This window comes from Chelonia mydas, chromosome 1 (genome assembly GCF_015237465.2).
Source record: "Chelonia mydas isolate rCheMyd1 chromosome 1, rCheMyd1.pri.v2, whole genome shotgun sequence".
NCBI lineage: Eukaryota > Metazoa > Chordata > Testudines > Cheloniidae > Chelonia > Chelonia mydas.
The window spans coordinates 150474469-150502281 of record NC_057849.1 but is presented as its reverse complement, the minus strand read 5'-3'; the positions used below and the strand labels follow the sequence as shown (position 1 = coordinate 150502281).

Below are 27813 nucleotides of genomic sequence, written 5' to 3'. Positions count from 1 at the left end.
GCAACAAACAAAGATCACCGAGCAAGGAAGAGAACTCATTTTTCTGGCTCCACAGCTTGTGCTCGGACGCTCTGACTACATCAGCTTCTCAAACCATTTAAAAAGGAAAATTTACATATCATATCAAAGTTAAACAGGAATAATTGAAGTATTTGAAATCATTACATGTTTTTCTTTATTAAACCTGTTGCAATAAGATAGGCATCTCTAACTCATTTAAAACAAAGGCAGTAAAATAAAGTGCAGCAACTGTACACGGTTCCTTTGTTGTCTTCAATAAATAGCTGGTTTTCCCCTATAGCTGTTTAAAAAAAAAAAAGAAATTTCCAGCCAGCCCAGTATATTATATATAAGCTGTCTTAGGTTTTCTCTGCTCCCCTCTCACCCTCACTTAGCTTCATTCCTTCCTTATTTGAATGGGCCTTTTAGGCAGCCAAAATTCCCCCTTCTCTTTAAAAAATAAAAATAATAATACTATATATATATATATATATACGCACACACTGTTCCTTTGCTCCCTGTATCTGTAAACAGATCTTGCCTTCTAGGGAACCCCCGGGTCCCTCTCTCCCCCTCCCACATATGGAGCTCTGCCCCCTGAATCCCTTTTTGGCCATTAAAAGTCCGCTCCGTGATGCTGTGGCGCTAAAGCAGGCTAGTCCCTACCTGTCCAGCTCCTAGGCGGGGGCGGGGCCACAGGGCTCTGCATGCTGCCTCTGCCCTGAGCACTGGCTCTGCAGACCATTGGACAGGAACCGGCCAATGGGAGCTGGGGGGCGGTGCCTGCAGGTGAGAGCGGCGAGAGGAACCTCCTGGCCCCCCCGCCTATGACCTGGACCTGCTGGCTGTTTCTGGGGCTCGGGCAGTATGGTGCCAGGACAGGCAGGCAGCCTGCCTTAGCCCCCTCCCCCCCTCCCTCCCCGCGCTGTGCCACTGACTGGGAGCTGCCCGAGGTAAGCCCACGCCCCAACCCCCTGCCCCAGCCCTGAGCACCCCCAACCTGGAATTCCCTCCTGCACCCCAAACCCCTCATCCCCACCCCCACCCCAGAGCCTTCACCCCCCAGTCCAGAGCCTTCACCTCCCCCCTGCACTCCTGCCTCAGCCCAGAACCCCCTCCCACACCCTGAGCTTCTCATCCCTGGCCCCAGCCCAGAGCCCTCACCCGTTCCCACACCCCAACCCCCTGCCTCAACCTGAAGCCCCGTCCTGCACTCTGAATCCCTTGGCCCCACTCTCTAGCCTGGTGCCCCTTCCTGCACCCCAAATCCCTCATCCCCAGCCCCACCCCAGAGCCTGCACCCCCAGCCAGATCCCTCACCCCTTCCCACACCCCAACTCCCTGCCCCAGCCCCTTCCTGCAGCCTGAACCCCTTATTTCTGGCCCCACCTCAGAGCCCACATCCCCAGTTAGAGCCCTCACCCCCTCCTGCACCCCAACCCCCTGCTCCATCCCAATGAAAATGAGTGAGGGTTGGGGGAGAGCAAGCCATTGAGGGAGAGGGAACGTAATGAGTGGGGGGCAGGGCCTCAGGGAAGTGGCGGGGCAGGGGTGAGGCCTTGGGGAAGGGGTGGGGCTAGGGTGTTCGGTTTTGTGTGACTAGAAAGTTGGCAACCCTAGGCCCCAATAAATCTTAATCCACCTCTGCTTATAATATATACTAACTGCTTACACTAAACAACCTGCTCCACCTTGCACGTAGCTGTGACACTGGGAATACCTTTCCCAGACCTGAAGAAGAGCTCTGTGTGGCTCAAAAGCTTGTCTCTCTCACCAACAGAAGTTGGTCCAATAAACGATACTACCTCACCCACCTTGTCTCTCTTTTTCTCAGTCAGAGACTGATCAAATCATAAGTAATTTCACATTCACAAACTTCGAACAGATGACGACTTCACAAGTCTGACTTACTATGGTTTATGAAGGTGGGTGACCATGCTCAGCTATCTGATGACATATTACCTTTGTGTCCTTATCTAATTTAAAGCTAGTCTATAAATAAAGTGCTGAGAATCTTTCACTCTCTGAACCATCATTTTAACCCATCATTCCTATGTCTTGTCTGACAGCTATGATTACAATGTTCTTTTTCCAAATGGCAAGATGAAAGCCTTTTCAGCTCCATAATCTGAGGAACCAGCATTGTCCCTACAAGTTGGTGGGTGGGCTGAGCTCCACTGATTGAGCTCCACTGACCCAGGGAAGCAAGGGAGAACCCCTGAACACAACACTCCTGGCCTGCATTAGTAGCAGACCTAACCTAAACACTGGAATATTAAAATAAAACCAGGTCACTATTATGTCTCAAACTACTTGACACTGCCTCTGCATCTAGTTACCATTATTTTAGTGTTCTTAATATTTCACCCTAATTGTATTTTTAAATCCTTTATACCACATGGATCTATGTGTCTCCAGGTAGTCACCACTGAATCTGTATTTCCTCTTCTCTATCTATCCCAACTCACCCTGGATAAGTACCCCTGAAGTTTCAGAGAATGAGAGGAGTGCTGTATGGGACCCCTTTGGGTTATATGATCTGTAGGCCTCTAAGATCACTCTGCTCCTCAGGAACGTTACAGAAATGGGTGAAGCACTGTAAACCATTAAGGATCAAAGGTGGCATACCCCACTAGTAATTGCAGTAGCTATCCACAAATGAAATATACAGGTGTTAAAGTAAGGGGGCTCTGGACAGAATGGAAGTGGGTATAACTCCCATTCCTTTTCTAAAGCAGAGAGGAGCTCCCTTTTCTCTCCCTAGCTTAGATAAGCAGTGCTCCTCTTCTTCTTTTATTTTATTTTTTTTTGGCCGGTGCAGTTAGAACTCCTCCTCCTCCTCCTCTTTTAATGTACTTAAACCACTGGAAGTGAATGAAACTGCAGGATCCCCGTTTTTTTAGAAGTGTTTCTCAAACTTATTTGATCGGGCCCTTCTTTGTGTCTATAGTTTCCCCCCGGTACACAGACAACTGGACTGCTGGCTGGGCTCCCAGCTCTGAAGGCAGCGCTGCAGCACCACAGAAGTAAGGGTGCAATGTGAACAGTACCACTTTTCACAGCAGACTTAGTGCCCGATTGCCACCCTTACTTCTGCACTGCTGCTGCTACTCCCGGGCTGAACAGCCAGAGCCTCACCACCGACAGGTGTGGGATTGTGGGGGGAGGGAAGGAGACCCTGAGCCCGGGCTGCCTCCCAGTGAGGGATTGGGTGCGGGGCGGGGGAGAAGAGAGAGCCCAAGCCTGGGTGGTGGGGCTCTGGCTGTCCCCTTTATCTCCACCTCCTGGGTGTGAATGGCCCTTCTGCACAAGCCCCAGCCACCCAGGGCTGACAGCCAAAGCCCTTAATAATAAAAAAAAGCATAGAGCTTGTGCCTCCCTTGACACATTCCCGCGCCTCCCTTGGGAGGCCCGCCCCATAGTTTGAGAACTACTGGTTTAGAAGAATAATTTTTGAACATATATACAGCACCTTAATTCCTAACCCAATGCTTAAGAAATGCTTTGTCACCTCTGCCCTTGCATGGCAGCAGAGCAACTTTGGCAGTAACATAGGACCCAGTCCTATATTCCTCGTGCACCTACTGAAGCAAATAGGAGTTTTGGGTGTGCATGGAATGCAGGATCAGGCCCTAGAAGAAGACTTTTGTGTTTCTTGAATTTTAATCTTCATCCTGATTTGGCCTGGGCTACACTGGCGGGAGGCGAGGGGTGTCGAACTAAGATACGCAACTTCAGCTACGCTATTCGTGTAGCTGAAGTTGAAGTATCTTAGTTCGACTTATCTGGCCATCCTCACGGTGGCGAGTCGACCGCGGCAGCTCCCCCGTCGACTCTGCTTACTCCTCCTGCTGAGGTGGAGTACAGGTGTTGATTCGGGGATCGATTTATTGCATCTAGACGAGACACGATAAATTGATTCCCGATAAATTGATCACTACCCACCGATCCGATCCGATCACTACCTGCCAATCCGATCCGGTGGGTAGTGAAGATGTACAACAAATGTTTTCTCAAATCAGACTCTTGACCCCTTTGTTCTTGGGCCAAAGCAGTAATTATAGAGAACCGCATCCTTGAATTACCAAGGACCAGAAGTTCTAAACAATTGTTTCCCTAGCTGTAACCCTTTAAATTCAGATTTTTTTTTAACACATTCATTTGAAAATGTAATGTCTGAATCACAAATACAAATGTTACTAGGTCTCTGGCTTTGGTGATAGATTTTATAAATTGCACCTTTTAGAAATTTCCCTTAAATCGTAATCTTCCAGAAGTCTAACTTCTAGTTTCCGAAGTAGATTTCACTCTCATTTGTCTTTTTAACCTCCTGAATTATGACCAGCCATGTATTGTTTCTTCTGTCACAATTTAGATGTACCCAATATCCCATTTGCTGCCTACAACTTGTTCATTTCTCCAACTTTCTTCCCTTTTCCCATATGACAAGCCTGTTTTCCTATGTCAAGATTTCTTTGCCACAATCTGTAGCAATCCTTCCAAGGCATGGGCCATCATAAACAGATCACACGGTTCTCTTGCTGCTTCTGAAGTAAATTAGCTCCAACATTCACTCACTTCTTGCTGTTCTACAGGTTCTTAATGTGCTACACTTACTCAAATGTCACTGTTACCCACCTAGCTGCTCTCATTCTTTCAGTTGTTCCTAACTAGTTTTTTTTCCTTATTATCTTAAACGAAACTATCTTTTTCCAGATTCCCTCCATATGTCTTCCTGCAGCAAAATGCTGCGTTAGCTGAAACTGTGAGAAATATATTTATGCCAGGCCTATGCACCTTCAGGCTCTCTATATTACTGTTGCCACATGACCCAGGGTCTTCACTCCTGCATATCCTTATACAAAAAAACTGTAGTTCAAGAGATGTGCAAAATAATATTAGCTGTTCATACATTTATCCCACACTGGAGACATATTTCCACAGTGATTGTGTATCAGTGCCATGTGTGTATACAGTGCCTAGCACAATGGGGTCCCAGTCTTGATTCAGTCCTATAGGTATTTCCATAATACAAATAATAATAAGTTGGGAGCTTCTCTGACAGACAAGTTTTGTGTGGGGGAAAATGAAGGCACAGTTCAGAGTGACATCTCAGCCCTTATTTAGAATCCCGTTACTTGTCTTGGGTTTTGTTTCAACCTTAATTTTTTTATTACAGTATTTTGGGCCTGATTCTGATATTACACAGGTGTAGATCCACAGTAACTGCATTATCTGGATTTATGCTGGTGTAACAGATCAAAATCAAGGCCCTCTGTGTTCAAGTTCCTGTTGTTTTGTTTTTAATATCTATCTCAGTGGTATCAACCTCTTCAGCCTCAGGGCCAAACACATTATTTCAAAAGTCTCAAGGAACTGAAATCAATACTTTGCGGCAGATTCTCTTCCATGTTCTGCTTCCTTGGAGCAAAAACAACCTCCGATCAACTGATGGAGATTCCCTCAGAATACGAGGGTCCAGAGTGCAGAGACAGTGTGTCTTATTCCTATGTCTCCCGGCCTGCAGTCTCTGGCTGGTGCCAGAGGAGTGTTGAGATGGGGAGCGGCATGTCAGACACAGGGAGTGGGAGTGCTGGTGTGTGGTCCCTGCGAGCAGCACAAGTTAGAGCAGATCCCTCTAACTTGTGACAGGGCTGGGGCAGAGAATCAAAGAGCCATAGCTGCCTGTCTGTTCTCAGCATCTCTTCTTTTCCCCCAGGGTAGCCAGGCATAGGTGCCAATGACGTGGGTGCTCGGGGCTGGAGCACTCACGGGGAAAAATTGGTGGGTGCTCTGCACCCACCGACAGCTAAGCTCCCCGCCCCGCCCCAGTTCACCTCACCTCCTCCCCCTCCCCTGAGCGTGTCATGTCCCCGCTTCTCCTCCCAGCGCTTGCCGCTGCAAAACAGCTGTTTTGTGGTGTAACAAGCTCCAGGGGGGAGGAGCGGCAACACAGCGCGCTCAGGGAAGGAGATGAGGAAGAGGGGGGGATTTGGGGAAGGTGTCCAATGGGGCAGGGAGGGGGCGGAGTTGGGGCAGTGACTTTTGGGTAGGGGTTGGAATGGTGCAGGGCAGGGGTGGGAGGGGATGGGGTAAGGGTGGAGTCAGGGCGGAGGAGGGTCGAGCACCCACCAGCACCAGGAGAAGTTGGCGCCTATGTAGCCAGATGTCCAGTTTTCGACCAAAAAGTCCAGAAGAAAAGGGAACCTGACTGTGTCTGATCAGTAGATCTGACAGCAAAAGTCTGGTTACTGCGGGTGGGGGAGGCGGGGAGGCACTGGATCATCACCTGCGGCCAGCCCCTACTCATCCAGGGCTGACTCCTACCTGTGTTGGGCAGCTGCAGCTCCCAGTCTTGGCTCTGCAGGCAAGTCCCTCCCGACCCGGGCGGGGGTGGGAAGGGGAGGGAAGAGCAGCAAGCAACGGGGGGAGAGTAGAAGAGGACTGAATGGGGGCGGGGCTTTGGGGAAGAGGTGGAGCAGGGGAGGTTCCAGCACGCCTGCTGGAATATCTGTTTTTTAAATATTACAAAGTTGGCAACCCTATCCTCCTGTAGGCTGTCCCGGGGGGAGCTGTGTGGGGGAGGGACACTATCAATTGGCAGGTGTTCCCCTAGGCTCAGGGAGAGCCAGTGAAATGCTTATCCTGATTCCCTTCCTATTTTTTTCACTTGTTGTTCCCAGGAATTAATTCATCCCCTTATTTTTTTCTGGTCCTTCTGCTCTGTAGAGGGGGCTGCCCTTTTTGTTGAACAGATGGATCCCATTTGGGGATCCATCATAAACATGGGGACCAAATAGGTCTGCTCTTCTTGTATGTCTCACAGCCTGGCAGGGAAACAAGCAATGGACAGTGGTTCTCAACCTATTTACTATTGTGGGCTGCATATGCTGCTCTCTGTGTGCTATGTGGGCTGCATCCACACTATGTACTATATGCATCCACCATACAGTACCTCTATGGCCCTGAGGATGTCACATGGGCTGCAGCTGGGTGCTGATTGAGCTGCATGTTGAGAACCACTGATCCAGAGCTAGTTTCGTCCTTCCCCTGTGATGCAGCACTTGGCCCCTGGGGGCGCTGCTGAGCAGCTGCAGCAGGGAAGGGAAAACAGCTGGTCAGAGCTCTCCTGGCTCAGGCAGAATTGCTCTTGGAGCTGGGAGGAAAGCAGTCGGAAGCAACTGGGGAGATTATGTTCCCTTCCTCCTTACTGTAGTGATAGAGCTTATTCAAACACTTCATTTTAAAAATCAGACAGTGCAGTTTAGGGAACACACTTTAAATTCATGATCAAATACAAATGACCAGTTATTAATCTCAACATTTACAATATTATTGTTAAATTTAAAATTGATTCAGTGGCACAAATGACTGAATTTTAAAGAGATTTTAAGCAGATGAATCTAGCTCTCAGCTGAAGCAGCCCAAGATAGTGTTCAGTAACCCAGGAAGCCAGATAATTTGTCTGGTTCAATTCAAAGTCTTTACTAGCTGTGAAGGCCAGGTGTGTGACACCTTTGTCACTATTGGGCCACTGTAAGTAGCCTTCTAGACTAAACCACAGCCATTAAGATGTACCTCATACAAGGCATAGAGGAAGCTGAAATAGTGTTTGGTAAAAAAATCCCTGCTTAAAGGAGAACCAATACAGATCCTGCACAAAGACAAAGCCATGCACTATGCATTAGCACAGTGATTTTCGACCTTTTTTCATTTGCAGACCCCTAAAAAATTTCAAATGGAGGTGAGGATTCCTTTAGAAATCTTAGACATAGTCTGCGGACCCCCAGGGCTCCACAGGCTGAAAACCACTGTTCTATGGTAACGCCAACCTTTTGTGGACCTTAGACATAGTCTGCATACCTCAGGTTGAAAACCACTGCACTAGTACAGCGGGCAGGAGGGCAGGGATCCCAAGGTGAAGAAAGAAATGGATAGGATGGAGTTGGCTGGTGTATTACTGAATCAATGAAGTGGCGGGCTTCTATGATGCCTATTATGAAAGAAAAATGACATGCCTGGGTTGAGGCTGAATGAAAAGGAGAGAAAAACATTGCTCCCCGTATGGAATATATATGCTCCAAGAGAGCAGTGATACAACATTCTCCTCACAGCTGTGGTGCTTACAGATCATTCAGTACTTAAGGAGTTTGCCAAAGCTCTGCTTTGTTCTGTGTCTGGTTTCAACTGGCTGTGCATAACTGCAAGAGTTTCACAGTGCCCCACCAAGAAAGACTCTCGGCCTGGGAAGCTCAGCTGTAAAGACACAGTTATAGATTCATAGATACTAAGGTCAGAAGGGACCATTATGGTCATCTAGTCTGACCTCCTGCACAATGCAGGCCACAGAATCTCACCCACCCACTCCTGCGAAAAACCTCTCACCTATGTCTGAGCTATTGAAGACCTCAAATCGTGGTTTAAAGACTTCAAGGAGCAGAGAATCCTCCAGCAAGTGACCCGTGCCCCATGCTACAGAGGAAGGCGAAAAACCTCCAGGGCCTCTTCCAATCTGCCCTGGAGGAAAATTCCTTCCCGACCCCAAATATGGCGATCAGCTAAACCCTGAGCATATGGGCAAGATTCACCAGCCAGATACTACAGAAAATTCTTTCCTGGGTAACTCAGATCCCACCCCATCTAACATCCCATCACAGGCCATTGGGCCTATTTATCACGAATATTTAAAGATCTATTAATTGCCAAAATCATGTTATCCCATCATACCATCTCCTCCATAAACTTATCGAGTTTAATCTTAAAGCCAGATAGATCTTTTGCCCCCACTGCTTCCCTTGGAAGGCTATTCCAAAACTTCACTCCTCTGATGGTTAGAAACCTTCGTCTAATTTCAAGTCTAAACTTCCCAATGGCCAGTTTATATCCATTTGTTCTTGTGTCCACATTGGTACTGAGCTTAAATAATTCCTCTTCCTCTCCGGTATTTATCCCTCTGATATATTTATAGAGAGCAGTCCCCAATTCTATGTCTTCCATTTTAAGCCAAACCTTAATAACAGTAACACTTAAAACCCAACATTAATATAACACACAATTACAAATACTTTTAGCCAATATAATAACTACATGTACTTACAACGTTCAATTACTCTTTAAGGTGCCCTGCACTATTGCATGGGCCTCCCCTGGTACTTCAACCCTACTGCTATCAGGAGGCAGCAAGCCCACTTGTTCTGGTTGTTCCATGTTATGGAGCTCCAATGCCTCAACCTGCTGTGGTTTGTGCTTGTTAGAGACCCTCTTGGTGAAAATGGCAGAGTTATTGCTACTTATCTCCCTCCTTTCTGGGACTTGTAAAAGGTGTCATCTCTTTGTCACCCCAAAAATCGGAGAAGCTCACATCACCGCAGGGCAATCACTGCTGTTTGTCACCACTGTTTCCCATCACACAGATGCACAGCATCATTTTCAAGAAGTGGCGGGAGTTCCTGGGATCCCAAACGATATAATTTTTGCCTAAACCATCTGCAAACCCCCGCCCCGTGACTGACATTAATTTCTAACAGTGCAGGCGTTCTTGTTTTGAGTTTTCTATTGAACAATCTATCAGCAAGTGACAACACAGGCTTCATTGCTGGCATTCTGTAATTTAACAGTGCTAAGCACTTTATTATTTTCACACCATTTTTCACCAACTGATTGGATCGGGGACAAAGGGGAGTAGCGGCTATATGTCTAAACCCATACTTCACTGCAAACTGCTTAAACTCATGCCCACTAAACTGTGACCCATTGTCAGGCAACTGACATACTGGACTCTTAAACTGATTTAAGGGGACCGCACAAGGGGGTTGCACTTATTTAATTTGGTTTTTAAACCAGTTTTGTTAAATTCATACAACTTTTGTGTGTAGGCAAAGCCTACAAGCTAATTATAAATAAAAATGGGAAGTAGAGCTGAGTCATCCATTACAAAAAAGTTATAGGCTGGAGTACTGCTGAATTGCATGATGATTTCTAAAAATACCAGACTGAAGTGAATTAAGTGTGAGTGAGTTCATAGGTGTTATACTGCATTCTGAAGGCTGCTTAAAATTAGCTGTGAATGCTCTGTTTGTCCTACATATGCTGAAAAGATACCATTTTTTTGCACGTGTTTCAGTCTTGCTTTGAGCTGCTACACCTGCAGAACTAAACTGAAAGTCTAGCACTGTATGCGGTAGAGTGAGGGAGATAGCTTTTCTATTGCTCTGTTTTTCAATCATGCTTTCAAGCCTGGAAGAAGACTCCTAAGAGATGTATGGAGAGGAAGCTCAATCATTTCCCCATATGATATATACAGTATATGTTACAATTTTGTAGTACCTATGTTTTATTTATTTTTGAGGAGACATTTGCATTATAAAACTTTATTTTCAGATGTGCATGGTTTTCTGTAACACAATCCCCCACACACAATAATTGCCCTTTGGACTAAAAATTATCTTTGTTCTCAGCCTAAAGGAAAATGTTAAAATTTAGCAAAATTCCATGTCAGGTTTTTTGCACTATCCAGTGATGAAACAGCTACATCAAATCCTCATCAGTTAGGGTTTCTTTACAGCCAGACGGGCTAGGAACATATTTATTTTAAATGAAAGTTTAAATTCCGCAGAATCTGGTGGGCCAACAACTGGCCACATTCAGCCTACAGGCTGCAGTTTTTGCCCCACAGAATAAGAAACTCAAAACCACCAATGGGCCAGATTCTAACTGCTCTTTCGTGAGTGTGCCATGGGTGGAGAAGAAGGACCAGGAAGCAATCCCTCTGGCTCCTGCACAAGGGGCAGCCAGAATTTTGGTGCAAGGAGAAAGGTCTTAGTGCCTCCAGTAGAACTAGACCAGTGGCTCTCAACCAGAGGTACGTGTACCCCTGGGGGTACTCAGAGGTCTTCCAGGCGGTACATCAACTATTCTAGATATTTGCCTAGTTTTACAACAGGGTACATAAAAGCACTAGTGAAGTCAGTACTAACTAAAATTTCATACAGACAAAAAGAAAAGGAGTACTTGTGGCACCTTAGAGACTAACCAATTTATTTGAGCATGAGCTTTCGTGAGCTAATAAATTGGTTAGTCTCTAAGGTGCCACAAGTACTCCTTTTCTTTTTGCGAATACAGACTAACACGGCTGTTACTCTGAAACCTTCATACAGACAATGACTTATGCTGTATATACCATACACTGAAATGTAAGTGCAATACTTGTATTCCAATTGATTTATTTTATAATTATATGGTAAAAATGAGAAAGTAAGCAATTTTTCAGCAATAGTATGCTGTGACACTTTTGTATTTTTATGTCTGATTGTGTAAGCAAGTAGTTTTTAAGTGAGGTGAAACTTGGGGGCACAGAACACAAATCAGACTCCTGAAAAGGGTACAGTAGGGGTACATACTCCTGAAAGGGGTACATATCTGCAGTGGTTGAGAGCCGCTGAACTATACAACCTAAAAGAGAGGTGATGCCATGACCTCATTTTGCCTCAGCTGCTGTTTCAAGGCTGGCAATGGGTGGAGTTGTTCCTTCTCTGTGCTTGCCTTTCCCTAGCGAACCTGGTGGCATTCTGCTTGCCTCTCTTTTCCATATGCAGAGTGCTACCAGGTACTGCCACTTGTGCAGTGCCCCTCATCTCCAATATCTCTGCAGTGGCTGCTAATACCACAGTCTGCCCCTTTACTGTATCTCTTCTTTTTACCAGGCCCGTCATTAATGAGTCCAAGGAGTTTACCAACAAACTTTCACCTAAGTTTTCAGCCATTCAGTTAAACATGAAGCCATATGTTAGATATCTGGGACCTACCCTACTCGTTGTATGTTGTTTATAACCTACTTTTACATGAAGGCATGGTGAAGGTAATTTACACCTACCAGTCATAAATGTTGTGTGAGATTGTGAAATTACCCCTTCAAAAATGTTGCCAGTCCTGGAAATTGTCCAAGAAAGGTACTCTCAGAGAGTAGCTCAAATTGGAAACTCAGACAATTACCTACGTAACGTTGGTGAGGGCTGAGAATGGTGATTCAGGCTTAATTCTGAATGTCCTCGCTTTTGACTGGCGTAGGCCTGTATTTTAGGGCTGTCAATTAATTGCAGTTAACTCACGCGATTAACTCAAAAACATTAATCACGATTAAAAAAATTAATCGCGATTAATCGCAGTTTTAATCGCACTGTTAAACAATAGAATGCCAATTGAAATTTATTAAATATTTTGGATGTTTTTTCTACATTTTCACATATATTGTATTCTGTGTTGTAATTGAAATCAAATTGTATAATTTTTATTACAAATATTTGCACTGTAAAAATGATAAACAAAAGAAATAGTATTTTTCAATTCACCTCATACAAGTACTGTAGTGCATGCAATCTCTTTGTTGTGAAAGTGCAATTTACAAATGTGATTTTTTTTGTTTAGGTACCTGCATTCAAAAACAAAACAACATAAAACTTCAGCGCCTATAAGTTCACTCAGTCCTACTTCTTGTTCAGCCAATCGCTAAGACAAACAAGTTTGTTTGCATTTACAGGAGATAATGCTGCTCTCTTCTCATTTACAATGTCACCAGAAAGTGAGAACGGGCATTTGGTGACATTTTTGTAGCCAGCATTGCACGATATTTACTTGCCAGATATGCTAAACATTCGTATGCCCCTTGGTGCTTCGGCAACCATTCCAGAGGACATGCTTTCATGCTGATGACGCTCGTTAAAAAAATGTGTTAATTAAATTTGTGACTGAATTCCTTGGGGGGAGAATTGTATGTCTCCTGCTCTGTTTTACCTGCATTCTGACATATATTTCATGTTATAGCAGTCTCAGATGATGACCCAGTACATGGTGTTCATTTTAAGGACACTTTCCCCGCAGATTTCACAAAACGCAAACTAGGTACCAATGTGAGATTTCTAAAGATAGCTACAGCACTCGACCCAAGGTTTAAGAATCTGAAGTGCCTTCCAAAATCTGAGAGGGATGAGGTGTGGAGCATGCTTTCAGAAGTCTTAAAAGAGCAACACTCTGATGCGGAAACTACAGAACCCAAACCACCAAAAAGGAAAATCAACCTTCTGCTGGTGGCATCGGACTCAGATAATGAAAATGAGCATGCATTGGTCCGCACTGCTTTTGATAGTTATCGAGCAGAACCTGTCATCAGCATGGATGCACGTCCACTGGAATGGTGGTTGCAGCATGAAGGGTCATATGATTCTTTAGCACATTTGGCACATAAATATCTTGCGACGCCAGCTACAACAATGCCATCAGTACACCTGTTCTCATTTTCCAGTAACACTGTAAGCAAGAGGCGGACAGCATTATCTCCTGCAAATGTAAACAAACTTGTTTGTCTGAGTGATTGGCTGAACAAGAAGTAGGACTGAGTGGACTTGCAGACTCTAAAATTTTACATTGTTTTATTTTTGGATTCAGGTTTTTTTGTATGTAATTCTATATTTGTAAGTTCAACTTTCATGATAAATAGATTGCATTACAGTATTCGTATTAGCTGAATTGAAAAATACTATTTCTTTGGTTTTTTTACAGTGCAAATACTTTTAATAAAAAATAAATATTAAGTGAGCACTGTACACTTCGTATTCTGTGTTGTAATTTAAATCAATATATTTGAAAATGTAGAAAACATCCAAAAATATTTAAATAAATGGTATTCTATTATTGTTTAACAGTGCGATTAATCGCTATTAATTTTTTTAATCGCTTGACAGCCATCATTTATTTGTGGATTTACAAAGGGTATTCAATTAAGAGTTGGAACCAGAATTTAGTTGTCTTAGAAGAGTGGGCCTCATTGCGAGTTTGCACGATGTGGATGTATTAGCCAGCAGCAGTTAACTATGATCAAGCAGTCTATTTGTAACTTAACCAAGATCTCTGGACAGAACACTTCACAGCTGAAATCCTTCTCCCACTGGGCATGACTAATCAGGCCTACTTTCCCTAACATTTTCTCCATCTTTTGAGGAGCTTCTATAGATAAATTCATTTCTCCATAAATACTTTCATGTTAAAATATTTGCTCACATTGTATTTTCTTTCTGTATCTTTTCCCCCTCCAAATTCTGTGACTAGCACTAAGCAGTAGACAGGGAGAACCATGGTTTTACTGATAATATTGTCAGCTTCTTAAGGCAATAACTGAATGTTGCAATTCATCTCTTTATTGCCATGAGCTAGACCAAGGGTTTCTTTTTCTTTGTTAGCCTTTCCAAGATGTGGGGTCAAAAAACGATATAACTGTTTTGCTCCTATTTCAGAATTACTTGTAAAACTGCACATTGCATTGCTTCACTAATGAAAAATACAGTTTGTGTGGCTGAGACAGTAAATTTAGTTATAATTAATTGGATTGCAATAATGATGACAACCACTCTTTTGAGGATAGAAAGGACTGTTAGTAACTCTAGTTCCTGTCTCCTACAGACAGACTGATTTAGAATTTACAGTGGATATCTACTTTGTTGGTAAAGTTCAGAGCAATGTGCACATGGTCAGAATCTAAAACTATGCAATTTGCAGTATTTCAAGAGAAGAGACTTTTAGTATATTCACAGATAGAAAATAGAGTCTTTTATTTTGACTTGGAGAATGTTTCTTTTCTTAAGTTGTTCAAGACATATAATTAGAACTGTAATGTACTTTACTAAACTGTACAAGTGATTCTCTGTCACAGTAACACACTGTTTTACAAGGCATCAGTGATTACCACAAAATTTTCACCTCTTACTGTAAATTCTTCTACAATTTAAAAATGTAAAAACCAAATGTTTCCCAAATCTGATCATATGAACAAAATAGAAAGAAAATGGAACCACCATTTTAAAAAAAAGACATTTAAAAAAATAAACTTGGACTTTTAATAATCACAAAAAGTAGTACTTATAAGCAACACACAACTAATACTCTCCCCGTTGTACAAAGAATGCTCTACTGTAGGTACAAAAATCCTGCATAATTGACAAACCAATGGTCTGTGTTACAGAACACTGAATTTTCAAAGGATAAAGTAGTCACTAATAAAAACAAATGCTATAATAAACTAGTAATTTGTTCCATTATATTACTTTGTGATTACAATAGCATCAATAATTTTCAGTTGAACTGTATCATATCCATGTAGATGAAAGTTTGATACTGATAAGATTGTTATAATGGAAAAACCTAACATTTTGCTATTGATATTTGTATAATGCATATTGATGTATGTTAGTTTATAAGTACTGTGTACTTTAATTTTATTGAATGAAAGTTTGAAGCTTCATAAACTAGGGCACTTTACTTAGCATTACAGTAACGGATCTTGTATGTGAAAGGTGAACTATACAAACATTTTCTGCCTTAATTCTTAAAAGCATTAAATTTATATAAAACATATTATTTATAGAAAACTTTTATTGCACATATAATTTATATAGGCGCTCAGATATTACAGTGCTAAACACTGTAGCAAGCCTGTAAATAAAACAAATGATCAATCAACAAAACCTCTGCAATGTATAATATTTTTGTGTTGTTTACATATGACTATTAGAAGAGCTCTTCAGTACCAAGTGAAGAAAGTATTTGTGTCATTAAGCAGTGCTGTGTGACACCAGAGATTGACGTTATATTTGTTGTACTTGGGAACCAAATGACCAAGCTCTAAAATATACTGTGACCAGGATAGTTAGAAAGTACCCATATAAAGAGTGCAGTCCATCTTTCTGGCTCAGCTAAAACGTTTAAAAGATGGCTCCAGAGGAGGACAAATATTTAACCTTCTCAGGAAAAAGAAATTTATAAAGTTGCCCTCCCCTTTGATTCTAAAACCTTGTCAGCTCTGCAGCTAAATAGAAATACGTCTGAGTCACCAACATCTAAGTTCTCTATTATGAATATTTGAGTGCCAATCTAAAATATCTACAGTATGCTTTATTAGCTGTACTTTATTTAGCACTTTTCATCTGTAGCTCTCAAAGTGCTACAGAAAGGAGGTCAGGTTTCATCATCCCTATTTTACATGTGGGGAAACTGAGGCACAGAAATGAAGTGACTTGTTGGAGATCACAAAGCAGGTTAGTGGGAGAGATGGAAACAGAACCCAGATCCTCTGACTCTTAATATAGTTTCCTGTCCACTGAAACATACTTTCTTCTCATTATTAATACAGATGAATTTGTAGTAAACTTTATTAGGCAGAACACTGGGAACTGCTGAACTAAGCGAATGCATGCAAATAAAAGTAGAGGAGAAATTTGTTAATTTGCATTTAACTAGCCTGGAAACCCCTTACCTCCCCCAGTGGTCCACTTCCTGCTTCTTAGCAAAGATTTAATAGGAGAGTGCTATAAGAGTCAAATTACAAAACACTTCATTTACAGACAAAGTACATTTATGTTGTATTATTCTTACTTACTAAATTGCAAAATTCAGTAATTCACTATCAATGTCCCAGTTAGTTTAATTTAGTGAGGTCTATTGAATGAAAGAAGGTAAGTTAGATAATGTTTCAGTCTCACATCTTCAATGTATAGAATATCCTCCATTAATACTACATGCATTTTACATGGAATTAAATTGCAGTACACTTTAAAATAAGACATAGAGCTGTGATATTTATCTTACTTAAAAAAAAAAGTGATGTTACATTTTATGTTGCACATGTACAGGATACCTTGGGCCTGATTCTGCATTCTTTAGTCAGGAAATATCACTTATTTATATGATGGCATAATATTTTCATTTGTTTGTTTGACTACACATTGAGCAGAATTTTTTATTGAACTCTCCACAGTGACATCCAGGTTTTTTTTCTCAGTGATTGTAGTTAATTTAGATGCCAAACATATGTATCAGTCCATATAATTTCTTCTGATGTGTATTATTTTGAATTTGTCAACACAGAATCTTATCTGCCATTTCGCTGCCTATTTACCTGCCTTTGACAGGAACTTTAGAAATACCTTGCAGTTTTCTCTAGTGTTCACTATCTTAAATAATTTTGTGTCATTTGCAAATATTTCACATTTTTCAGAGCATTAAACATATGTTAACTAGATAATCCTGGCCTAGGATGGAGCCTTTGCTACTCAGATTCTTTAAAAGTCTGTGAGGAATTGTGTCAAAGGCACTTCGGGAAAGTCCAAATAAAATTGTCAGCTGGTTCTCCATCTATTATTCTGTTGATGTATTCAAAGAATTCTATCACATTAGAGAGGCACAATCCTAAAATTAAAAATAATTACCCATCCATGTTCTGCTTTTCCAAATTATCTTTTAAAATATGTTTATTAAATTATGACAAAGGTAACACAAATATTTAATAATAATACATTTTGAAAATGAAACCAGTTACTCACTGATTCCTTATTTTCACTAGTTTGCTTCAACACTTGAGGCAGATATTTTCCTTTCTTTTGCCTCTCGCTTGTCGGTTTGCCGCCTTAGGCTATAATCAGTGATGAGCTGCCAAAATCTTAACAACTGGTTCCCTATAAAAAGTTCTGATTTAAGGGATGTGCCCCAGTATGTATTTTTTGTACCAACAGGGTTACCATACGTCCGTATTTTCCCGGGAGGAATTTTTAATATTTAAAAATTCCTCCTGGACAGCGATTTAAGAACCAAAAAGCCTGACCTGTCCGGGAAAATACGATGTATGTTCACCCTGCCTAAAGTTTTTTTTTAAAAAGATGGGCCTGAACTAGAAATGAGCTCCTTTTCACATGCGTGCGGCAGGGGCTGGCTGCGGGCAGGGGGTGCAGAGAGCGGCTGGAGACGGGGGCTGGCTGCAGGCAGGGGGTGCAGGGGGTGACTGGAGGCAGGGCAGGGGGTGTGGGGGTGGCTGGAAACAGGAGCTGGCTGTGGGCAGGGGGTGCGGCAGGGCTGACTGCGGGCAGGGGCGGCTGGAGACAGGGGCTGGCTGCGGGCAGGGGGTGCGGGGGCGGCTAGAGACGGGGGCTGGCTGCAGGCAGGCGGTGGCTGGAGGCAGGGGCTGGCTGCAGGCAGGGGGTGCGGGGGTGGCTGGAGGTAGGGGCTGGCTGCGGGCACGGTGCTGGGTACCCACGGGGAGAGCAGCAGGACACAGCCCAGGCCCAGCAGAGCAGCTGGGGACCCACCAAGCAGCATCGGGAGCCACATGGCCAGGGGAGCAGCAGCAGCAGCATCAACAGGGTTTGTGCTCAGGGCCAGGCGGCAGCCCACATGGCTCCCGCAGCTCAGCGCCCCCGGTGGCCGGAGGAGGAATTACATCACTTCCCGGTCAGAGCCAGTCAAAACCTCAGCGCCCCCTGCAGGGAAGCGGGTTAACAACCGGTTCTAAAACTGCTTCAAAATTTAACAACCGGTTCCTGTGAACTGGCTCCAGCTCACCACTGGCTATAATTAAATGCAAATAAGGCATGACTAGGTCCGACTCTGTTTAGAGTGTAAGATGTAAGGACAAGGCAACATCCTGCGCAGCATTCCACCTTCTCCACATTATTAATATTTAAAAAAACCAAAACCCTACATGAGGGTGTCCAACTTGCGACACCTCTCCGGAGTCTGATTCGCAGCAGGTGGCGGCTCGCCGCTGTCTGAAGGCCAGACCCCCTTTAACGTGTCTCAAGTTGGGCACCCGAAAACGGAGGCTCCCAACCGGACTGTGCACCTTGCGAAAGCCAGGCCCTACAAAGTGCGCGGGCCGGCCACTGAAGGCGCAGTTCCACGTGATGCCCCTGATCCGAGCCCCCCGCCCCGGGGACAGCCCGGCCACCCGACTAGAGCAGCGACGGCTTCCCGCCGCCTCGCGGCCACTTGCCCCCCCCCAAGCTCCGGGCAGCGGCGGGCCCGGACTCCCTCCCGCGCGCTGCCCCAGCGCCATTCCCGGGCTGCGCTCCGCCGCCCCGCCCCCTGCTGCTTGCCCCGCCCCTTCTCACTCGAGCAGCCCCGCCCCTCCGGCTCGCTCTCGAGACCCGTCCCCACCCGGGCTCGCGCCTGCCCCAGTCTCTGTCCGCACCCGACCATCTTCCCCCGCCCGCTCGCTCGCTCCCGCGTGCTTGGACCGTTGCGCGTTAGCCCCGCCCCCCGCGCTGCCTCGAGGGAGCCGCCGCTCAGCCCGCGGGGTTGCGGACGGGGCTCGCCGGAAGGGTTTTCGTTCCGGTCCGCCGCAGCGGTTCTCTTCCGGTTCGGCATCCCCCATCATGGCGGCGGCCCCTGCGCCGAGCGGGCTCTGAGCTCCGCGGAGGCTCCTGGCGCCGCCTTCTCCGCCCGTCCCCTGCTGCCGGAGCTCGGCCGCTCGCGCCGGGTCGTGGGGAGCCGCCGCGGGGTCCCTGCGGCTGGTCGGGTCCCGGGGGGAGCCGGGGCCCCGCGCGCGCGCGCGCTTCCTGCCCGGGCTGGCGCGCTGCCGCCCCCATGGCGCCGGTACAGCTGGAGAGTAACCAGCTGGTCCCGGCCGGCGGCGGCCCCGCCTCGGCCCCGGCCCCCCCGGCTCCGGGCACCGCCGCGGCGGCGGCCAGCCCCGGCTACCGGCTCAGCACCCTCATCGACTTCCTGCTGCACCGGACCTACGCGGAGCTGACGGTGCTGGCGGACCTGTGAGTGCCGCGCTCGGCGCCCCGCTCCCTGCCCCGAGCCCTGTCCCTGGGGAGGGTGCTGGGTGCCCGGAGCTGCCCCTGCCCGAAGCCTGCACCCCGGGGGAGCTAGACCTTGCGCGGCTTTGTACCTGCTCCAGGTTCATCCCATCCCCTTCTAAATGCTTGTGGGGAATCCGTCAAATGGGCTAAAAGGTGGAGAGGAGAGAAAAAGCTTGGACGGAAAGCATTTAAATTTGTCTCTAAATTAATTCTAATGGTATTGGAACTTGAAAGTTTTTAAATTATCTACATTAGTAATATGTTAAACTGAGAGATTCTTAAAGTCTCACACTTAAGTGCTTTAAAATAAAAAAAATAGCTTGGACAATGAGAACAAGCTCGTCCATCTTTGTCTTGTTTCCTCCTACTGTTGGTTGCTGCAATGCTTGATGTGAAAACACAAACAAGGAGTGAATTTAAATCTAAAGACTTTGTTTAATTTAGTGTCTAAACTACCTCTCATCTCTTGAGCTATTCTGATTAACGTTACAGGGTGGTGTAGATGGGTATACAGAAAGGAGTAACTTATTGGGCCAATGAGAAAGTACCCCTAGTTCTGTGCAGAACAAGAACTACTGAATCTGATGATGCAAACTGTATATCCGTGGACTTGCTTACTCTCATGACATGCCCACTTTAGAATTTCAGCTGGTTTTGGAGAGGCACATTTGTGGTGCACTAACATTTTATAAATCCTATCTACAGGTAATCTGTAAAGAAAATAAACAATCTTGGTTCAGTGTCTAGTGTGTGTTAATTTAAGTTTTAGGGTTTTCACAGTAAAATGCACTGAATGTAAGTGCTACTGACTTCTTGCATTTTCACATTCAGTTAGCTCTATGTATTATCAAAATATTTGCATGAGGCACACTGTGTACTGCGGTATGATACCAAACATTGCAACTTCATGTAATTAATACAAAATAAAAGTCAGGGTTAACAGGGCTTGAAGAATATGTTGGACAGTTGATCTACTATTGAATTATAGACTGTCCAGGATCTCAACCAAATGTGAATGTCCTAGATTTTCAATGCATGCCACATGTTCTGTGCATTTGGCTAGTAGAGGGGCTCCTTAGCGCTATAAAATATGCTTATTTTTGCATGAAGATCTCCCTTGCGTAGAATTCACTGTCCCATACAAAGTACTGACATGTCCAGATCTGTGACCAAAAATGTAGCTTCCAAGTACAGAACAAAAAATGCTTTCTGCTCGAGAAGCTTACAATCTAAGCATGACAAGACACAACAGACTATTATAAATAGATGGGAGGAGTTCAACAGAGACATTAGTCAGCATGATAGGTAGTGGTCTGTGCACAATAGTGGCCTAACCATTGCAAAGCTTTTTCTAGGCATCATGACAAAAAAGAGTTTTGAGGAGGAATTTGGAGGTGGATAATGAGATAGCTTTGCGCATATTTACGGGCAGCTCTTCCCAATCCACCTCGTATCATTTGGGCCAAAAGTTATGCTTGTCTATTAAGTGACCTACATTAAATGAGTTAGTTCGTCTTTGACAACCCTCCAGAAGACAGGACAATGAGCTACAGTGATTAGGGGCCTTATAAGTACTTATTCGCAAAAAGAAAAGGAGGACTTGTGGCACCTTAGAGACTAACCAATTTATTTGAGCATGAGCTTTCGTGAGCTACAGCTCACTTCATCGGATGCATACTGTGGAAATTGCAGAAGACATTATATACACAGACACCATGAAACAATACCTCCTCCCACCCCACTCTCCTGCTGGTAATAGCTTATTGATATCCATATTGGCTAGCTCAGCAGAGAGGCAAAAGTCTTTCATCTCAAGTTGATTCTTCTAATTCCAGTTTTAGGCAGGCTGGTAGATCATAGCGGTGGATCTCATGCTGATGCTTTCTATTTTGCACCTGTTGTATGTATAGACAACTCTTATTTCTAGGGCTATCAAACTAGCACTTTTGTTGAACAGTAAAACTTGACAAATTTAGTTGCATGAATATGGAGAAGTACTACATAACATCTTGAAACACCCTTTCCAAAGTGTGTGGTGTATTCATGTTGGAGTAGTGCTAACTCTTAAATTTAATAATTTCATAATGATAAGATCTCCTCACTGGATGCAAATGAATGTATAGCTAAATATCTAAATGTTTGAAATGTAATATAACATTAAATAATGCTTTTATGTTTTTATTAGACTACCAAGAAAGACTGACATGGAAAGGTGAGTCACAACAAGAGTGGGCTATTAATGCATGCTTAAGTTTAACATTAAGGTGAGTGTGGGATCATTGAAATAAAATATTTTTTCTTAATTCAAGACTTGTCTGAATAAAAGATTTCTTTTAAAAATGATTTCTTTATTGGATTGTCCTTGTGTTGCTGTATAGAAGTAGCATTTTTCATGATAGCAATAGCAAAGTTAATTTGAAACTACCTAGGATTGTTGGATTCTGTTGCTAATGTGCCTCTGAACCGTTCTTTCCCCAGCAAGAAGTGCAGTTCAGCTGAGGGCATTACCCTTCTGTGTGGGAAGGGATAAGACATTAAAACTTGGAGGATGGGAGTGCCTGACCTGATATTGAATCTAGCGGGAAAGAGAATAAGAACCTAAACAAATACAGATGTGTCGAGAAGGAAATTCTACCAATGCAGGACTAGTAGCTGAAAAATGTACATAGAATAAAGAAGCCTCTTGTTTGCCCGTCCTATATAATAGGAGGTCCACCTTTTCCTTAGACAACAGTTGAGGAAGCTTTGTTTTATGACTTGGGAACCTGTTTACTTCAGAAATATATCCCTCTTTTTACTGAGGTCAAAGTACTGTACTTAATGTGCTTATTTTGGAGGTTTGAGTAGCTTCTATAGAACCTGCCAGAATATGTAATGTTGGCTTCTTTGCTATCTGTGTTAACTCTTTCTTATTGATCTAGTTTAGTTTGAAGATATACGGAGATCATTCAATCACAATAATTCTAATGACAATTATACGGAAAATGCTATCTCTCAAGTCAAGCATGTACTTTGCATAATACAGCATAGATTTCAATTGTACAAAATTATTTTTTAACAGGATTTAATCCAGGGGTGGGCAAACTTTTTCGCCTGAGGGCCGCATATGGAAATGGTATGGCGGGCCAAGAATGCCCGGTGGGGGAGGGATGCTCTATGACGTGTAGCATGGGGGGGCTCTATAAGGGATGTTACCGAGGCAGAGAGAGGGAGGGACTCATGGGGTGTGGTGCGACAGGGGGGGCTCTATGGGGTGATACCGGGGACTCCTAGGGGCCCTGCAGGGAGTGACACCAAGCACCACAGGTGGAGGCAGCCTAGCTGAGACGAGTACGGCCCCTGGGCGTTTTCGAGGCTCTCGAGGGTGGGGCCATAGGAGTGGAGGAGGGGATTGGGTGCGCTGCCACATGGTGGGGGGGGCGGTTGTTGTGGGGGGGGGGGGGGTTTCCAATCCCAGAAACAGCATGGTGAAGTCGTGCCTGTGCGGTGTGGTTCTGCGTGCTGGAAGATAGTGCTCATCAAGGGAATTGTGAGTCGGGGGCAGGGGGAGTGCTGGGTGGAGCCGGGCAAGGCCCTGACCTTGCTCCCTAGCGGGAGCTTGAGGGCTGAATAAAAAGTCTGATGTGCCGGAAGCGGCCAATGGGCCGTAGTTTGCTCACCCCTGGTTTAATCTTTTCCACAACCAGATCCTGGTTTTAGGGGGGGTCAAAAATTGGGATGTTTTCTTGAGACTTCTTTTCTCCTCTTCTCTTGAAGACATGCTGCGTGCCCAATATTCTCTCCTCTTTTCATTTTTAATGTTCCATGTTTCTTACAATTGTTACTCCATTTGCTACAGGCAGTGGCATTCAACCTGTATCTTTAGCCCCTGGGGATGTTCAGTGGGGGGTGAAGTGGCATACGTGGCTGTTGTGTCATTTGTGAGTTTAATTGGAACTTGCTTTGTGAGGCTCACACAGTCAAGTTGGTCAATAGACTGAATCAGCTTGGGTGTCTTTCACCAGGTGGGGGAGAGGTAGGAGAAAGGAAGGACAATGCTTGTGCGTCTCTGTAACCATTTAACAATCTGTTGTGTCTGAAATAGAATTGTGATATTTGGATCAGTATGTAGTAAGCTGCAGTGTGATATTAGGATGTATTTTTGTTGTTGTCTGATGCCATTTGGTGAAGTGGTTCTCTAGCTCTCTAAGGTTGCCTACAATTGCTGTAAGGGATGTTGCTTAATTAATCAACTTACTCATTTGCTCCTGCATATGAGAGCTGCCATAGCAGCAGTAATGATGCAGAGAAATTTAATAGTGCCAGACTCCTGAACCACCTCTTAAACGAATAGTGGTTGCTTGCAGGATGCTGTCTTGATGACAGGCAGTATACACCCATCAGTGATGAAGGCGTGATATTTGGCAGGCTTAAACTTAACATGGATTTTAATTAGAGCTTAAGTCCCTTTCTAGGGTTTTCTTCTTGAGGACCCCTTGATAAGCAAAGCTTGTAGGAAATTATGGATCCTGATATTTTAGGATCTTTTTGAAAGATATGCAATTTTATTATATACAATGGACACCACTAATACTAGATTCTAACTGCTCCACATAGATAAGAGTAAATTACTTTCAGTATTACATGCAATAATACAAAATAGCAGTTGGACAGGAAACTACCTTGATATATTACAGTGGTACTGAGAACTTATTTGTAATGCAGTGGGGAAACTATGGGTTTGGGTTTTGATAACAGGTAACTTGTGCATTCTCACTGTTCATAATTCCTGTTTCCTTCCTTGCTCTCTAGTGACATATAAAGTAGTGTATATTTTTGATCTAAGTGGATCAATGACTTATATGATACATATTTTTAAATTGAACTTGCAGTACGTCAACTCTTAAGGGTCCTGCTTTCCAATGGATACAAATAGAAGTTGAATTCTCATTCCTGCTTTACATCAGCAAAGAGTTCCTGCTGGGAAGTATTAAAAGAAAACTCTTGTTCAGATACTTTGAATAGCTATATAAACTTTCAGTTTTCCAAAATAATCTCTGTGTTTTTAGTCAGTGAATGAGGTGTTATGTCTCAACAACAGTAGATGTCATTTTAATTTGCATTAAGGGCCCTGTCTACACAGGAGGATTAAAAGAATCTACTTTTTTAATTAAAAAGCAAAACTTTTGAATTTGTTTTAACGTAAGGTTTTAGTAATTAAAAATAAATATTAAGTTACAGTAATAGCTCTGAAACATTGACTGACTTTGCCTCCTAATGGCAAGAGTTATTTACTCCTACTTCACTCCTAATCTACCTTCTGGACAATTTTTTTTTATACTTGCTAAATATCCATTAATACAGAGGAGCAGGCTTTTTAGTGATCTCTCTTACGTAGTGATCAGAAAATCTGTTATGCTCTTCTTTTATACTTACTTGTTTTATACAGGCTTTACACTACCTTTTGAAGAGCCATCTTTATCAAACAATATGTCTCTTAATAAAGCCAGATGCAAGCTCATACATCTAAGAACAAAGACTGTAGGTCACATTTACATGATGGGGGACTATATCTTGGAATGCAGTGGCTCTATAAAAGGCTTTTAAGGATAGTGATGGATAACCAGTTGAATTTGAGCTGACTGTTCAATGCTCTAGCTAACGGGGTCCATGATAAACTGAGGACTATATACTACTACTAGTAGTAATAGTAGCAGGAGGGTGGTATTACCTCTGTATAGGACATTAGTGAGACCATTATTCGAATACTGTGTCCTGTTCTGGTCCTAACACTTCAAAAAAGTTGTTGAAAAATTGGAGAAGGTTCAGAAAAGAGCTACAAAATGGACTTGCAGTCTGGAAAATAACACTATAGTGTGATTTAAGGGGCTTGACCTTCCCTAGCATAGGCTAAATAGATTATGAGATGACTAGATCGTGACTAGAAATGCTTACATGAGCCAGAGATTTCTTATAATAGAATGCTCTTTAATCTACCAGGAAGATGCAATGAGAACCTGTGGTTGGAAACTGAAGCTAGAAAATTCCAGATTAAAAACAAGATGCAAATTTTTAAATGTAACTGTTAGAACATCTTGCCTATGGATGTGGTGATTTCTCCATCACTTGAAGTCTTACAAGACAGGATATATTTCTAAAACATGCTTTAGTACCAACAATTTTTTTTGGCTTGATGCAGAAATTACTGGATGAGGTTCTGTGTCCTGTGTCTTGCAGGAGACCAGACTAGGTTGTCATAATGGTCCCTTCTGGCCTTAAATTTATGTATCTTTATTGACTACAAATTTTTTTATTTTTTATTTTTTTTTTGTGAATTGCTTAATGTAGCTTAAACCTTGCAGCAGCATTTACAGCAAAGAATTGTGTAAGTTCAAAGTAACTCCTTGGAAGTCAATAGGTTCTGACCAAATTATGTGAGATCAGAAGCTTCCCATACTGTAGATGGCGTCTTACAGACTGGAACGAAAGCGTGAATTGAGATCCAAGTATTACTCTCTGCCTTTCTTATCTGCTATAGACAGGCTTCTGCTGTGGTGAAGAGTACAGATGGGGCTATGGATATAGGCTGTGGCCAGTATCTAATAGAGTAATTGTTAAAAATGTGGGGAGGGAGAAGGGGGGAAGGACTGGACATGTAGCATTTCTGCAAGTAAAGAGGAAAAAAACAAAAGTCTCAGGAAGGCATCCTGAATTTTGACTCCTCAGCACCATGCCCTGATGTATAAAAAGATTAAACCATGTTGTGGGGAAAAAAATTGTACAATTGAAATTGATGCTACATTATGCAAAGTATAAACTTTATGTGATGCATGGCATTTTCTATGTAATTGTCTTTAGCAAACTGCACTGCAACTGAACTGCAGCTTTGTGAGATGTTTCAGTACTGACTTAACTCTTGATTTTTTTATTTTACAGAAAAATAGAAATTGTGCAGTTTGCAAGCCGCACACGTCAACTGTTTGTTCGATTATTAGCCTTAGTAAAATGGGCTAACAATGCTGGGAAAGTGGAAAAATGTGCGGTAAGTTAGCAACTTAACTTGGTATAAAATGACCTAAAACTTGTCGGTGGGCTTTTTAGTACCTTCTGAATAGATTATAAAATGCTCACATTAAAAAAGCCAGATTCCATATGATAATGTACGTGAAATGTACATTGCTCTCCTCGTTCTGTTCAATAATTGTAAGTTATTTTTATAGTAGTAATGTCGCTTCTCTTTAAGAGACAGTTATACTGTTGCAGTAAACCCCAAAAACTCATGAATAGGGAAAGCAAAAGGCATGACTGCATATTGTCTTCAATATTATTTTATCAGGAGTGAGAACATTTGGAGGTTAGGAGATGGGGTGGGGGTGAAGGGCAGGGGCATTGATCTCAGCACTAGTTCTTATTGTTACACTTGGTTGCATTATGTAGGCACTGTGAGATAGTAAAGTCCTGCTGTTGGTTAAATGAGTTCAAAGTCCAGCATGTTGCAAAAAGTCACTTTATTGGCAGAATATAAATAAGTATGGCGGTAATCCAGTAACAGTCTGCAAATTAACTGCCACAAATGTACCATAGTATGTAGGAGTGGAAACCTCTGTTGTGGAGTACAAGCTGAAACCAAATGATTCTCCTTAACATTCCATCCAAAATACTAGACACACAAGGTGGATGAGAGATCTTTTATTGGACCAATGAGTACATTTCCCAGACCTGAAGATGAGATCTGTGTAAGCACAAAAGTTTGTCTCTCTCACCAATGGAAGTTGGTTCAATAAAAGATTTTACCTCACCCACCTTGTCTCTAAAATATACTGGGATTGACACAGGTACAGCAACACTGCCTCCAAAATACTCTTCTTCTCCTAATTCTGGTGATGGATATCCCACAGATGAAGCATTTGTGAAATTACTTAAAAAATAAATAAATAAAAAACTCCAAGGTCCCATTCACATTTTCCACATGCTCTGTGAAGAGAAGTAAAGAGAGCTGCCACCCACTAATGGAAGCTCTGTTCTCAGAGAACTTTAAATTGTAGTGCAAAGGCAGGAGCTAGGACTGTTCCAACTAAGCTCCCTGAACTTGTCTTCCTTCCCTAGGAGTTTCTTAAATTCAGACTTGAACCACCCTGTAGTAGAAGTGAAATGAGGTACTTACCTTTGATTAAAGAGTGGGAATCTGGTATTTTTATCTATAAAGGATTTG

The 27813-nt window shown here is 43.3% G+C and overlaps 1 protein-coding gene across 2 annotated transcripts in view; it reads left to right on the top strand.

The window, feature by feature from the left end:
• The first annotated feature begins 19088 nt into the window (after positions 1–19088).
• The window catches only part of MED14 (mediator complex subunit 14), a 52159-nt gene continuing 43434 nt past the window's right edge, over positions 19089–27813 (top strand). The window contains exons 1-3 of one of the 2 annotated variants that reach the window (XM_037902523.2): positions 19089–19583; positions 21808–21834; positions 26538–26643. In XM_037902523.2, coding sequence (XP_037758451.1) covers positions 19402–19583; positions 21808–21834; positions 26538–26643 — 315 coding nt within the window. In that variant the 5' untranslated portion in view covers positions 19089–19401. The remainder of the gene's footprint in view (positions 19584–21807; positions 21835–26537; positions 26644–27813) is intronic. The other variant, XM_007064453.4, reaches the window with a different exon arrangement.